Here is a 16,237-nt window from a genome sequence, read left to right as displayed (position 1 = left end):
CCATTTGGTTGGGCATGGACATGTCCGACATTGGGCCATGGGAAGGGTGGGGTAATAGTCTCCCTCCTCCAGGCACAGCAGAGCTATACCCTTGATTGGTAAGCCTCCGAGGTCTGTGGGCAGAGCTCAAGCTGAGCAAGACCATCTGATGAGTGACCTAAGGAGTTCTCTGTGTGGCTGAGAAGCCTGGCTTCCCTCTTCCAGTGAGGAAGGTTGAAACCCTCCTGGACTCAGCATCCCACTGGACTGGGGTCCCCCACTCTCCAGGTGATAGAGAGTTGATAATTCCCCCAACTGCCATAAACCCCTGGCCTGTCATTCAGACTGCTTGACATCTGAGCCTATAATGTTCATTTCTCCTGGGCAAAACCTCTCTCATACCAGCCCCATAAAGAGGAGAACAGCCCTGGGCATCCCTGCAGTGCCCAGCCTCTGCAAGGCGCTGAGAGAGTGGGGTGGGCATGGGGGACCATACAGGTTGTCACCGATTATACTGGCTGATGTTCCTCCTGAGCCACACTGGGGAACCAAAAAAGCATAAGGTCAAAGAAATGCCTTTATAAATGATCTAAAGAACCATCTCCACTTATATGTTTACTAAATATCTTTAGCTCACTGTGTGTCAACCGCCACCCCTCTCCCCAGCCCGCTCCTTCCCGGCCTTTCCCGTCTCAGCAACAGGGAATCCATTGCTCCATTTCTTGGAATTTCACTTGGTTTCCTCACACCCCTCTTCCAATCTATTAACAGAGTTGAAAGGATTGATCCAGGATCTCCGCACTTCTCAACAACTCGCTGACTGACCAGAGCCTGTGCTGGTCCATATGGTGTTGCTTTTGTAAAATTTAGAAAAAACATCGTCCCCATGATTAATGGGAATTCAGAGCCTTTGTGCAGAAAAAGGTGCCCCTTCCTATGTGGCCCCACATTAGGCTCTGGGCCAGGGCTAGGCTCCAGCCCCCCGGGAGCCTGTGCGTGGGTGGTGTATCAACGGCACAGCCGTGGGCGGCGGCAGTGTGCGGGCTGCTCCGCACTGGTGCAGACCCACTGTGCCCTCTCACGTGCCCTGTTGCACTGCCTGCTTCAGCTGAGACCCCTCTTCTCATCTCTTCTGGTCCTCGACATGGATGCCACAGTGATCTAAAAGCACAGGTCAAGTCAAGTCACTCTTCTGTTCAAAGCCTCACTCCAAGTAAAAGCAAATCATGGACAGGCCCTAGAGAGCCCTGTACAGTTTGTCTCCGGTGACATCATCAGGTCTGTTCCGAACAACCTCTTCCTTCTTCCCTTTGCTCCAGGCTCACGGTCTCCCCGCTGAGGGTGGTCCTTGGCTTGCTCCCACCTCTCGTGGGGCTGTTGTACTCACTCTCCCTTCTGCTGGAAGGTTCTTTCACAGATATTTACCTGGCTTACTCCTCACTTTCTCCAGGTCTTTACTTAAATGTCACACTGTCCCACCATTTAAAACTGGAGCCACCCCTCCTGAACCCTGGAACTCTCGTCCCTTTCCACAGCACGTTCACTTTTCTCCACGGCACTCACCGCTGTGAACGTATCACACTGGTTTATTGTGTGTATGTCTGTTGCTTCTCACTAGAATAATCCTCAGAAAGCAGGAATTTTTTTGTCTGTCTTGCTTTTGGCCATATTCCTAACTCCTAGAACAGTGCTTGGTACATAATAGGTAAACGGTTTATTTGACATTCATGGAGTAAATGAGTGGCAGAAAGCAGAATGAGCATCTTATGTTGAACCATATAAAATTGTCCTTATGCTTGAAAGCACTCAAGTATCAGCAACTTCACCTAATATAATGTAATCTGTAAGAGTGGCTCAAAGGAGGTATTATGGGGGGAGGGACATTTGCCCCTGATTTGCTCTGGTTCTTTCCTGGTTATTATCCTTTGGAAACAGATTTTTCATTTAGATAGACATTTCTCTCTCTAATCCCATGATCCACAGAATAGCTTTCCTCCAGGAAATAACCAGGGAATTGTTTGGTACTGTGAGGGATAGAAAAGCTTCCACCCACAGCCCCTTTCAGGGCCCCTAAAACTTTATTTCCAGTCGAAGTTCTGGCAAGCCCTGCATCCAAACAGCAGGCGAAGGTACCAGGTTGACCATCGATGCTTTTCACATTGTATTCCTCACCAGTCATTTTCACAGGACTTCATCGATCTTGTCCATGCCAAACCTGTGGAGAAGCCCGTGGGCCAGCAGCAGGCCAGTACAACGAGCTGCAGCATAATTTATCAGGCCAACCTTCACGCCATACTTTGGTAGATCATGAGCATAAGCTGTACAAACCATCCCATCTTCTATGTGCACATAAGTAATCTGACAAATGATATCTCTATGGTCACACTAACAATCACCCTGTATTTGGGTGTGTTGCACTTATTTTTATCCTGGATTACCAGTGTTTCTGGACATAGTAATCAGTTTTACCCTCTCATCGTCTTCTAAATTTCACTCGGTATCTCTTGAAGTAGGCCTTATTTTTCACAGCTTTAACAAATCCCATCATGTGGAGCAGAGAAACGCGTCTGCGGCTCTCGGAGGCCCCCGCAGCAAAGCTCCGGTGGGGGTCAGGGCCGGAGCCCATGGACGAGTCTTTACATTTTCTTAGTCCATGTTCCCACATTTCCACCTCTAAGAATTCACCTGGGGGTGCGGAGGGGAAGAATGAATTAACCTCAATATGTATAAGAATAGTATGAAAATTTGTACACATTGCAAATGCTCAGTGATAACAGATTTGTTGATTATATTTGGCTCTCACCATATAATTAAAAACCATGAGGTCCTTCATAATGATGTTTTAGAAAATGTTTCATGACATCTGTTTCTTGGTCAAGAAAACTTAACAGCTTATAACATAACATACACTATTTTTTTTATTTTAAAATACATGCATATGGAATGTAATGTACAGTATGGTGACTATAGTTAATAAATAATATGGTACTGTGTACATAAAGTTGCCTAAGGTAGAGTGGATTTTAAGGATTCTCATCATACACACAAGAAAAAGGTAACTGATAACTATATGAAGTGATGATGTGTTACTTGCCTTGGTTTTGGTAATCATTCTGCAATGTATATGTGTATCAAATTATTACATTGTATACTTTAAATATACACGGGGTCTTTGGTTGCAACACAGTTCCTTTCCTATCACAGTGATGCACCCAAATTTTGATGTAAGTCAAAATACATCCTATCCTAACACAAAGGGAACACTTGCACTTTTAACAGTCCAAAATGGCGTAGGTAAGCGTGCTGGGAAACGCCAACTCCCTCACTCGTATGCTGTATTACTGCGTATTCTTCTGTCAGACACAACCAAACTAGTTTGCCTATGTAGTTCGTAAGTATGATGCGAATAGCGTAAGCTGAAACACTCATGTCTCATTTTTTAAAAGTTTTTATGGGAGGGAGCATCATAAACTTGAAACATCATATGTCAAGACTGTTATAACCCGAGGACCTCCTGTATAAAATTACACTCTTCAATTATTCTTTAATAAAGTTAAAAAAATACATATAACTGTATATGCATACACATACTACATATGCACACAAACAGAAAGAGTAAGAGAGATGGAGACTGGGAATGAGAAAATCTTTCTTTACATATTAAATGGTAACAGTGATTTTTATTTTTTTTAATGCCTACTTAAAAGTTATACAGACTTCTAAAATGGTAAAAAGAACACAAAAAGAGATGTTTAAAAAGTCCTCCAATGACTGTCACTTCAGGGTAGAGTCCAACCCCTCAGCCCGGCGGCCCTGCCCCCTCTGCAGCGCCCTCCTCCAGTCTTACCCAGAATCCTTATCCACACACCGCTCCTGGACTTCCCTAAACGGACTCATTATTGTAGCAGCTGTCTGCTATTTCATCTGCCCGAACAGCCTCTTCCATGCCCCCACCTTGCTTCCTGCTTGCCTGCTCTCTCCTGGGTCCCCCTCCCTGGGAAGCCCTCCCTGGCCACTCAGACAGAACTTGCCATTCCCTGCTCTCTCCCTACCCTATGCGTGCACTACTTTTGTACCTTGAACAGCATCACTGTTATGTTTACACTTCGCTCCCATGGCTCATTCCAGGGTTAGGTTCTTAATCATCCTTGTTTACTAACATCCAGCATAGTCCTGGAGAAATGTTTATGGAGTAAATGAGTGAATGAATAAATAAATCTGTCTATTGAGCACTAGGCTCACGCACCTGCCGGACATCTGTACTCAAGTCTCTAAGCACAGCATTCCCTCAGCTGAGCCCAACATTCTCTCCCTGGGGCACTTCAACACCCTCCCTGCTCCTCATCAGCAGCCCTTGATGTTGTGCACTCCCCATCTGTAGGACTGTAGACTCCAGCCCTCAAGGGACTGGAGCCAGACAGTGTGCATCTCTTTTCCTCCCGTAGAAATTCTCCGGGACTCTAAGTCCTACCGCCTGAATGACCCTTGTGCTGTTTTCCCTTCTTTCCCTGCACACTGCTGCGGAGCTTCTCCCTCACGCGCACTCTCACCTGGGTATCTGCTACAGCCCCATCATCCCGACCCCAATAAAAACCTCGTTGGCTTCTGTTTCCTCTAGGGTAAAGTCAAAACCCTCCACCAAGGCTTACCAGGGACCCTGCCCCAGCCCAGCCGTGTCTGTCTCTTCAGCTTCATCTCTCCTCCATCCCAACCCTTTCATCCTTTCCAGAAGCAGCCTGATGAGTTCTTTCCTGCCTCTGTAACTCTTGAATGCTGTTTGCTTTGGTTGGAAGACCTTTTCCAACCTCTTGTTCCCATAACTCATTCATTAAGCCTTAATTTAAAAGACACTTCCTCCAGGAAGCTTTCCCTCATTTCCCAAGTCCCAATTAGGTCTCTCTTAAATAAACTTCCATAGCTCCCTACACTTCCCCCACCATAACCCTTCTCATGCTGTATTTACTTGTTTACTTAATTGTTCTCCTCTCTCAACAGACTGTAAGTTGAATGGGAGCAGAAACCAAGACTGTTTGCTTATGAACATTCCTCTCACGTCCAGCGAGTTTAAGTCTTTCCTCAAGAAATGGTTAGCATTCAGTAAGCAAACAGATGAATGAATTTTTTCTTCTACTTTTGCTATTGCAGATGATGATTCAAACTTTGGGACCAGACAAGACATGGAGTTCTTCGTTTTCTGAAGATCAGGAGGAGGGGAGCGGCACTACGTGGAGAGCCGCCCTCCACCCCTCACCAGGCAGCTGGCTGACCTTCAGTGGGCTAGGCCTTTCCAGGGGACCTTTTCATCCAATTGCCTTTCCAAGCCTTCACAACCAACTTCCCCATCAGTCATGAGTTTTTCCAAGTCTTACAGGAACCTACCCTAAAGAGTAAAGGAAGTTCTCTATATGTTTCCAAATGCTACCTTCAAAATATTTTCAGAGTTCCTGAATTAAAGGTCCCAGGACTGAAACCCCGGATGGGGAAGATGCCACTGGGCTGAGGCTCAGGATAGCTACCTACTGCCCCCAACCCAAGTCAGGGTGGGAAAAAGACCAGTGGTGTTTGTGTCTGGCAGGCACTAATGCTGAGGGAGGGGGCTTCACAGTCAAGTTCAGAGGAATCCAGCACCTCTGGGGAGATTGAAGGGTAGCTGGGAAAATGGTTGGTGTGATGGATTGAAATCTTGACCAGCAAATATTCACTGCCTTCTTTCTCCCACCCCCTCAGGGCTGTGTATACTTCCGTCCTCACTGACTTTGGACTTGACCAGACGGTGTGTGTTAACCACTGGAATATGAGCAGACATGTTATGACCAGAGGCTTTAAGTGGTTCTTCCTCTTACATGCCTTTCATTCACAATGAGAAGAATATGCCTCAGGCCACCACTGTTCTTCAGCCTGGTGTCCTGGATACAAGCCGTGGACATGTTTAGTTTGAGATGGCTATTAGATATCTGAACAGACATCTAATATGTATGATTTGGGATCTAGGGGCGGGGTCTGGGCTGGAAATCTACCTTGGAGTTATCAGCAGATATATGACAGTTAAAGCTTTGACACAGACTCACCGTGGTGTGGGTATGAATGGAAAAGAAGTCCCTGCGTGAGTCTTGGTTTTTGCTTTTGCAGAGGTCAGAGAGATGAGACGGCAGCAGCAAAGAGAGAGAGATGGAGCAGCCAGGAAGGCAGGCAGACAGTCAGGCCAGGGAGGGGTTCTGGAGCCAAGAGGAGGGAGGCTTTGGAGTTGGAGGCAACAATAAAATGTGTCCAAAGCTGAGAAGTCAGAGATGATGTGGAAAATCGAACAGTGGGTTTAGTGACAAGGATGTTGTCGATGTCCTTGATAAAAATATATTCTGTAGAGTCATGGGGGCAAAAACATCAACAGAGGGGATTCAGGAGACAGTCATAGCTGAGACATTTGTAAACAGAGACTATTCGTACCAAAGCTTTGCTCAGAAATGAAGGAGAGAAATGGTGCTGTCAACCAAGAGGAAAGTGGCATCAAGAGAGGTGTTTTTCTTTTTCTCTTTAATAATGGGATGAACGACAATAAGTTTGAATGCCGACTAGAATGATCCAGGAGAAAGAAGAAATTGATGATGCAGTCGAGGCGGAGTGACGGCAGTCGGTGCATCCCCTGGAACGGGGAGGGCGCTGGGCGTGCAGGCTTGCGTGTGGGGAGGTGGGCAGATACGGTGGTGGGAGCCTGCAGACATTCTCTTCCAGCTGCAACAACTTTCTCAGTGAAACCGGAAGCCAGGTCATCAACAAAGGGTGAACACGTGGGAGTGAAGAAGAAAGTATGACAGAGTCATCTAGCAGAGTCCAAAAATGAACGGACTAAGGATGTGTAGCTTGTGTGATAGCTAGCAGAGACTCTTTTACGTAAAGCCTCATGCCAGCCCTAGGAAGTAGGCCATATCATTTGCCTGATTTACAGATAAGGAAATTAAAGCACAGAGTGGTCAAGGATCTTGTCCAATATCACACAGTAAGAAAGTATGAGAACCAAGATTTAAACACAGGCAATCTGGGTCCCAAATACTTAATCACTAGGTTAGGGTGACTCAGTTAAACATATGAAAGCCTGTCACGGAACTGAACTAGTAAGAATAAGGGTTGACTTAACATTTGTGGTGCAGCCACTGTGTGTCAAGCTCGGTACTAAATGCCTTCACAGCTCTGTGCAGCCATGGTCGTCATCAGTCCCACTGCTGAGGACATGGGGGCCCAGAGAGATTCAGTGGGTTGTTGAAATCTGCAGAGCTAGGAAGTGAAAGAACTGAGTTTTGATCCCACGATCTGATTCCCAAACCCACCCCTTGTACACAATGCCAAAGAAGCATTTTAACATGTGAGAGCGTCTCTGGTCTAAAGCAAGCATCCTGGCTAAATACATCAACCATTCCTACATCAGGCTGACGTCACTTGGAACCTTTATCCTGAGCAGGTGGAGAACTTACATGTGGTCCTCATAGCAGGAAAATTGTAACAGAAGGTAACTTTGGGGGAATGCTGGTTGTCTGACCAACCATTTTTGGATGCCTGATCCATTGGGTGAAGAGGAGGGCTCAGAGGTATATGGAAAGAGGCTTGGAATTGGAATTTTCTTTTACTTTTAATCAAAGCCGTAGCCTTATATCACAAGAGCGCTTGTTCTACTTAGGCAAGCGTTTCCAAAAACCATTTTCTTAAGAAAAAGTGCTCATAATGCATCATCGACACTGAACAGCCACCACTTCCTCAAATGCAAGGAAGCAGACAGTTAAAAAAAAAAAAAAGCCAAGAGGCAGCCGTTGTTTATCACGACCTCGCCTCAATGAGGCCTGAGATTCTTTCAAATAGGAGCTTTGCTTCCCATGACGCAGGGCGAAGTGTCAACTGGGATATTTCTGCTAAAACTGAAAGCAAGAGAGGCAGGGTAAACCCTTCACGAGGCACCAGCCCCTGGGGGCTGTGGGAGAGGTCTGGTGGGGGTTAGGGTTCCCGCTCCCAGTCACAGATGATTGGACATTTCATCTGAGCAAAAGGAGGACACGCACGGGCAAATCAACCTCTCAAAGCCAAGATCGCCTGTGAAGCCACCATAAAGGGGAACACACACACACTCCAGGCAGAGGGACAGCTCGAACTGGCGAGCAGGGTGCCAACTGAACCGACTGCTCACCGGAACCAGCAGCAATAATGTCTCTGAAGTTGCCAAGAAACTGGGATTTCAACCTGAAAGGAGAGGCTGGGAAAATAGGTATGACCGGTGTCTTTCCGCTGTCTCTGTGGTTCTTCTACTTGAGCACCCACCATTTGCATGTCAGTCTGCAGAGAGCATGGTTTATCTAAAAAAGGGATCTTGGCAAATCCGGGTTTGGGGGAACATTTGCATTTAAGTTGATCGGTGGTCGGCTCAAAGTTCCCAAATGCTGCAAGGGGAGTCTTTTTTGTTTGGAGGTGGCAGTAGAATGGAGTTCCCTGGTTTGTGGGATCGGGGTTACTTTGGATGGGTGAGGTCTACAGATCACACACAAAACCGTGAGTTTTTCTCTCTTTATCATGGAGGCATCGTTTCTTCCTCTTTGGACATTTACCCATATTTTGATAGTAGCACAGAGAGTGTAGTCCTTTGAAGTGTTTGACCTGTGGTTAAACTCAAGGTAGCCTATTTTGTGAGCCCATCGGATCTCCAGGCCCTCTCTTCGGACTTGGGGTAGAGGTGGGGCTGTTAACTTGCAGCCAAAAATAAACAATGCAGACAAGACAGGAACATGGAGACATTTAAAGTATAGTATAATAAAGACAATTTTAGTTAAAGGGACAGGATGGAAGGGAATTCTTAGATCGTGGAGCTGAAAAAGAGCAATACACTTTAGATTAATTATCTTAAGGGACGCTAGTTTGTTTTCTGAGTTGTCTGGCCTTTAATCCTTAGCTCTTCTCATTGATGAGGATAGTGACATATTGATTTTAATCTGTGATATAATTGTTATCTTGAGTTTCTTTCTATGAGTTTCTTCTATTATTAAATTGATCATCATAATTTAGGGTAGATCAATTGTGCCAAAAGTGATTCCCTGTGTTTTATATTTCTACCCATATGGTGAGATAACATCCTTGATATTAGACAAGTATTAAGGTGTTTCTAATGGCTTGGAAAAGGTTTCCTTGGAACAAGGTTTTGATTTGGTCTTCTAATGGTGCTTAATGTGATGCTAAAACAAACGATCCATTGCAAAGTCACATAACAGAATATTAATACATAGGTCTGAGAAAAGATTTGAAAGAAAATTGAGAGTAACCAGAGAAGTCATTTACCTTGGTAACCAGGGAGGATTGGCAGTCCTCACCAAGCTAGGAACCATGGCATGCTAATGTTGGTCCAAGAATAGGTGGTGTGTGTAACTCTTATATAAGCAAGAGATTCTTCTCCTAACTACTGTTGACACAGATGTATTTGGCTAATTTACATTCTATTATATGTCATATAGATTTGTTTCTAGAAGTAGAACTTCTTTTGTTCTGTTCTTTGAAAGTGTCTTGCTTCTGTTTATATGGGGTCATCCTACCCTCTCACCATTCGTGTTTGACGGGTCTTACCTTCTGTGTAAAAACGAAAAATGTGAGACAATTGATGACTAGATGATTTATTTATTAAAGGGTTAAATGATTGTTTTCCAGGGATATAGGAAATGACCACATTATCTCTCAGACCTAGAATTAGGTTGTGTAGATTTCTTGCTTTCTTCCAATGTTTCTTAAACCATGGTCCCCTGGATAACCTGTAACATAGTCATTAGAGTGCTTGTCTAAAATGCAGATTCTGAGCACCATCCTGACTTGTGAAATCAGAATGAGGGAGGCCCAAGCTTCCACAGTTTAACAAGCACTTACCCCTCCATCCCACCAGATAAAGAAGTCCTGTTGTAGCAGCTCTGGTCTAAATTAGCAGACTCAGAGAGTTACCATTCACCTAGAATTGAGCGCAGTGCCTGGTCCTGGTGAGCCCACAATAAATATTTATTGATGAAATCAATGACTGATTATCAGCAGATGATATAATTTAGTGCTTACTATTTAATAAGAAATAATTGCATAATAAAATATAAAGGAGCCCTTGTCATTATCCATGTCATTTATAACTTTGTCATTCTGAGAGATTGGACTACAGTCAGAATACCTTTCATCAGTGTCACATAGATGAGAATTCAGATTCTAAGCCGAGTCCTACAAGGGGAGAGGCTCATCACTGACTCAGCCATAGAACCACAGTCCCCTCTACAGAACCTTGTGTCTAGATGTGGCTTAACAATACATGGTATAGCAAAAGTAGGTTTACAGTTGTGAGTACATGAAACCCAGAGTTTATTCTTGTGTTTTATTATTTATTATTGTTGTATTATTTTTCATACTTACAACTGTAAATCTACTTTTGCCCCACTATGTATGTCAAAGAAGCTCACTTCTATTAAGAAGAAATGTGGAACTGGGAGTCATGTCAGGGAAGCCAATGACCTATGGTTTTTCAGCCTGGGCTAGTGAGGAGAAGGTCAGGACACTATGGGTATTTTGGGATGGGTAGTTATTAGTAATGATGGCTAACCTCTGCATTATAGCATGCTAGTGCATCATTGACTGTTACCCACTAGGTGATAATAACAGCCTTCTACCACCACCATTTGTGACAAACAGAAATGTCTCCAGACATTACCAGATGTCTGAGGAGAGATATCTTCCATAGTTGAGAACCACTGGAGTAGATAATCACCAAAATGGTGTGACTTTAAGGACACTTGGGAGTGAAACCCAAATATTATTATATGAGTCATTGTCTAGGTCAATTTTCAAGAGGTTCTTAATAAGGTAGAACTTCAGGGGGATGGGTAGCAGCCCAGGGATGCGTGGTTCAGCACTTGCTTAGGAAAATAGCAAGAAACTGATCTATTATGTGGCCCAGAAAAAGGCCCCAGTTTTTTGTTTTTATTTTTGTTTTTGTTTTTGCAATTGGTGCCAGTTTACCCCAAAACTTACAAGTGCTGAGCCAGGGCTGACGTGAAAGTGAAAGTCTCAGAGCTGGGGAGGGTCTCTCCGCTGGACTTCCATCTCAGAGAGGGGGTGGGTGGGTGGGGCTGGGGTGGGGATGGAGGGAGGGAGACAGAGCCAACAGATTTGACTTGAGGTGCCACCAAGAGCACACATTTTTTCTGAGCCTTTATCATCAATTTTAGTACAACAATTAAAATCAAGACAGCCTTCCACTGCTTTCCCACTGTTATTCAAATCTCTTATTCTTTCACATATTTGTCTTTCTAACTCCATTGTGAACCCTGGAGGGAGGTTCCAGGACACAGTACCCTTTCTTGCCCTGTCCAGGGGCCTGACATCCCATGCCTGGCACGTAGACGCTCTATTGACAGGGTATAGACCATCCAAGGAAAGTCCTCTTCCACCTGGGAGTGTTTAGTTGAAAGATTACTGGGAGAATTTCAGGACCACCCACATTGTATTCAGTCACACTGAGTTTGCAGCCACTTTGGAAACAGTTTGGCTTTGCTTGGTGAAACTGATGATACACAAACTCTACGAGGTGGGCACTTCACTCTGGATCCTGTCCCCTGGGGAAGCTATTTGTGCATGTGACCAGAACAGATGTATGAAGTTCCTTAGTCGTGTTGTTGTAATAACAGAAGACAGAAAATAGCCCAAATGTCCATCAATAACAGAATGGAAAAATAAATTCTAGTATCTTTATAAAATGAAATGTTAATGAGAACAAAAACTAATTAATTATAGTTGTACATTCAAGTGAGATTGAATCACAATTGCTTAATATTGGGGAGAAAAGAGATATCCCCAAAGAGCAGAATGGGATTCAATTATATTCAGGTTAAAAGTGACATGTGCGTTTGGAAAAACTATAAAGAAAACTGAGTTGACTAATTTAAAATTCAGGGTGGTTGTTGGCTCTGGAGAGAAAAGAGGGGGGGAAATGATGTGTTTGGGAAGCTTCGAAGGTCCCTACTCTCGGTGACAGGTACATGTGAGTTTATTTTATTATTGAATGTAAAATGAACACAGACATTAACATGTAAATAAACTCTCAAAAACCTGGGAGAAATGCACACAATTTGTTAATAGTACTTAGCAATGGGTGAAGGGTTTATGGGTGAAATATACCCACACACCTAGGTATCATTATTTTATAAGTATTTTTCAGGTTTTCTATAATGAACAAGTATTAACCACTCTATACCCAAAGCTAAAAGGAGTTTCAAGGTGTTGGCCAGGCACACTGGCACAGGTCTTACAGGTGACCCGTGCTCTCAGCAAACAGCTGCAAGGCCTGGACTGACTGCAGAGGTGGGAACAAGCCAGAACCCACACCTAGTCATCTGTGGGCTCTCTAGGCCTCCAGGCCCAGGATATAGTGGGGTTTTTTTGTTTTTTGTTTTTTGGAAGAGTGACATAGCCCCACAGTGACCAGGTCAGTCTGCTTGAGCATATTTCTTGCTTTATCTGAACACTGGAAGGCAGGTCCCTCAGGTTAACGATCCTAAGACCATGCAGCCCAGGGTGAGCTGGTTTATGTTCAGCGTTCAGCTTTGCAAAACTTACAGTCTGTTGATTTGGTCTGGCCTGTTGGCTACGGCTGAAGCTTTTGGACTCCCTGAGCAGCTCCTGGTCCCTAATGCATAAAAGTCTCCACATGTGCAAGCAGGGTCAAGGACAAGAATGTGCCTTCCTCAGACAGTGAGCGTCCACACAGGGGGTACCCCCTCAAGGTCCATACCTGTCATTATTTCTTGTCAAGTAAAAATATCTGTCCCCTTGTTGTCACCGGATTACTTTTAGGCATGAATTAAATTCTTTCCAAAAGGTGCATGTCTCTAACTGGCCAGGGTGAGAGCCTCCTAGCCACTTGGAGGACAGGGACTGATGTTATTTTAGACTTCAGGAGAGAGAGCCATCTTGAGTGAGGACAGGAAGTCAAAATCCTGTTTTCTTTCTTTCTTTCTTTCTTTCTTTCTTTCTTTCTTTCTTTCTTTCTTTCTTTCTTTCTTTCTTTCTTTCGTTCTTTCTTTCTTTTTAGAAACAGAGAGAGAGTCAGAGAGGGGAATAGATAGATACAGACAGACAGGAATGGAGAGATGGGAAGAATCAATCATTAGTTTTTCGTTGTACATTGCGACACCTTAGTTGTTCATTGATTGCTTTCTCATATGTGCCTTGACCACGGGCCTTCAGCAGACTGAATAACCCCTTGTTCGAGCCAGCAATTTTGGGTCCAAGCTGGTGACCTTTGCTCAAACCAGATGATCCCGCGCTCAAGCTGGGGACCTCGGGGTCTCGAACCTGAGTCTTAGGCATCCCAGTCCGATGCTCTATCCACTGAGCCACCATCTGGTCAGGTAAAATCCTGTTTTCTTGATCACTCATGGACAAAGTACAGCCTGTACTTTGTGTTAGAGGGGGAGCTAAAGTGCCTTGGGTCGGCTGGTGGAGGTGAGCCCAGGGCTCTGTGCACGTGCCTCTGCTGAGGGTTCTGGAGTGAGGTGCCACACGGTCCTGCCTGGTAAACATAGCCACAAGGACCCTCCACGTGTGGGAGTCTGCCATCGGTGGCTTCCATTTATAAAGCACGCGCACAGAGCATCTACTGGGAGAACACAGAGACACCACTGTCCCCTTTGGAGCTGGAGCGCAGTTCTTTGAGCTAATGAATGCCTGCTCCAGGGGTGTTAAAAGATCCTAGGACTAGTTGAGAAGAGTGAGTTGGTGAGGATGTTTCCATCACACACAAGACTGACAGGAAAGCAGTGTAACTTCTCACGAGGCAGCACTGCAGTTGGCTGCTGGGACGCAAGAGGAGGGAGACTGTGAAGAGCTGAAGTGAAGCCCCCGCTGTGGCCACAGTGACTGAGACCAAAGGGCACGGTGGAGAGCCAGGAAAACACCGTGGGAGACCCGCGGGGAGCCCAGGGCAGTCGGAGTGATCCCATCCAGGCAGTGCTGCGTAAATTTGTAGACTCCCCAGACGGGAACTGAGATATGGAAGTGACAAGGAGAGAAAATAATTTCACATTTCTTGTCTTATGCTTTACTCATCACCATTTTTCTCCTTGTAAGTCCCCCCCCTTTGAACATATTTTAAAAAACCTAAAATCATCTTACGAAAAAGAAGTTATACCCATAGAGCTGGCGGTCAGATATACAGGTATCTCTGCTCTCTGTTTCTGCAGGGCTACAGGCTAGTGGGCGCACACACAGGGCAGAACATCCCACCATGGAGCCCCGCACTGGCTGAGAGCAGCGTGGGAGCCCCGGGGTGCCTCTGAGCCGAGCTGGCCCTCCGCTGTTCTCCACATCACTGGCATTTTTTTTTACTTTAGGATAGACATGTATGTTCTTCTGTGAGTCCAGGCCTTGCCATTTTCTCACACTGGTTCTTCTGGACACAGTCTCTTTCTTTCTTTGGGGAAGAAAATACTTTGCGATACTGTGTAGGTCCTCCTTGTGAAGGGATTAAACGGAAAGTCTTTATGACCCTGCCCTGCTCACCTGCCCGCATCTCTTCCCACACTCGCTTCCCTGGGTACACACACACTCACACTCCAGACATCACTCACATCTTCCCTTTTTCAGTTCCTTGCTTTTCCTCGTCTGCCTGGAGCCCTCTCTACTCTGGGCTCCCTTATTACCACCTGATTCCTACCCATGCTTTAGCCTTTGTCCTCTGGGGCTCCCTAAGTCTGTAAATCACTGGAAGGACAGTATAACAATCCTTTCTCAAGCTATTTAATCTTAGAGGCTTATAGCTCTAGAGACTATGGGCTTCCTTTGAGGTGAGCTAGTGAATACTCCTGAACCTTTTTTTTTTTTTAATTTAAGTGAAAGGAGGGAAGACAGAGACAGACTCTTGGCACGCACCCCAACAGGTATCTACCCGATGACCCCCCCATCTGGAGCCAATGCTGGCAACCAAGCTATTTTTAGTACCTGAGGTGGAGGCTCCAAGGAGCCATCCTCAGTGCCCAGGGCTGATGTGCTCAAACCAATTGAGCCATGGCTGCAGGAGGAGAAGAGAGAGAGAGAGAGAGAGAAGGGGGAGAAGCAGACGGTCGCATCTCTTGTGTGCCTTGACCGGTAATCAAACCCAGATCTTCCACATGCTAGGCCGATGCTCTACCACTGAGCCAACTGGCCAAGGCCTCCTGAACCTTTATGATATGAATCAACTCTACCAACAGATGGCTTGTTTTTAAATAAAGAAATTTGTCCTTAACCAGTAATATTCAACACCAGTTCTCTAGGCCCTCCATAGAGACAGTAAACTCGAATTGCCTGTAATGAGCAGCATTGACAAAAGATTGTCTAAGGGACGAATTGCTCACTGATGGGAGGGTGGGAGGGTAGGAAGGTGTGTGGTACAGCAAAGAGGGCATGGACTTGGGGCCCTTCTGCTGATTTGCAGTGAATCCCAGGGCAAGTTGTTCAATTTAATTATTAAATAGGATTAATAATATGTAAGTTAAGATGAAAATATTTCATGCCCATAGCCCACGTTAGGTGTTCAGCAAACACACAATTCCTTTCTTATAGATAATCTCATTTCCAGCCTCAGATCAAACTATATTACCATGACACCCTCACAGTATGTGTTCACTGAGTTATGCTTATGCCCTCATTTTTTTTTCTTCATAAAATTTGTTCCCGAGTGTGTTGTAAATATGAGAGCAAGGAATGGACAAGGCCAGCGATTCTCCTATGTGTGGCTCTGAGAAAATTTGTTGAGAATTCAGTGCTAAGAAATACTGTTTCCTTTGAGGGACTGCCATGCTTCCTCCATTCCGGTAAGGCAGTTATGCAACTTACTGTGTTTCTCATTTTGTCTTGGTGGCCATGAGGCTCAGAGTCAAATGGAAGCTCAGAGCTAAACTGATACTCAGTCACGATGTTGTGATTTCTTTTGCTCTTGAGATAAATGTGTGCCTTGATTGCAAATAAATTTTCTGTTTCTGAAAAGCCCATTTAATCTTTTCTTTTAAGAAGAGTGTGTAAATATATGAATTATATCAGTACACACAGTACACACAACTCCTCAGATATCCTGGGGGTAGATTTCATTCTTAGTAGTAGCAAGTGGACATTACAATTTTTAGTTCATAAATGAAAACACTGTTCTATGAGCACTGTATGCTTCCTTCTTGGTTTGGGAACTTCAAAGTGAAAGAAGAAGTGCTACAGTATAAAGATTTTGAGACTGAGA

The 16,237-nt window shown here is 44.8% G+C and overlaps 1 protein-coding gene and 1 pseudogene across 3 annotated transcripts in view; one reads left to right on the top strand and one right to left on the bottom strand.

The window, feature by feature from the left end:
• Positions 1 to 1,897: 1,897 nt before the first annotated feature.
• On the bottom strand, positions 1,898 to 2,546 carry LOC136398476 (large ribosomal subunit protein uL18 pseudogene; annotated as a pseudogene).
• Positions 2,547 to 7,875: 5,329 nt separating this feature from the next.
• Positions 7,876 to 16,237, top strand: part of ARHGAP25 (Rho GTPase activating protein 25) — an 87,347-nt gene continuing 78,985 nt past the window's right edge. For 2 of the 3 annotated variants that reach the window (XM_066378090.1, XM_066378089.1), the window contains exon 1: positions 7,876 to 8,227. Coding sequence is in view for 2 of the 3 variants with exons in the window: in XM_066378089.1 (XP_066234186.1) it covers positions 8,167 to 8,227 (61 nt within the window). In the remaining variant the exon portion in view is untranslated. Of the gene's footprint in view, positions 8,228 to 8,410; positions 8,509 to 16,237 lie in introns of those variants that run through there. The other variant, XM_066378088.1, reaches the window with a different exon arrangement.

This window comes from Saccopteryx leptura, chromosome 3 (assembly GCF_036850995.1).
Source record: "Saccopteryx leptura isolate mSacLep1 chromosome 3, mSacLep1_pri_phased_curated, whole genome shotgun sequence".
Classification (NCBI taxonomy): domain Eukaryota; kingdom Metazoa; phylum Chordata; class Mammalia; order Chiroptera; family Emballonuridae; genus Saccopteryx; species Saccopteryx leptura.
This window is presented reverse-complemented; position numbering and strand designations above follow the sequence as displayed.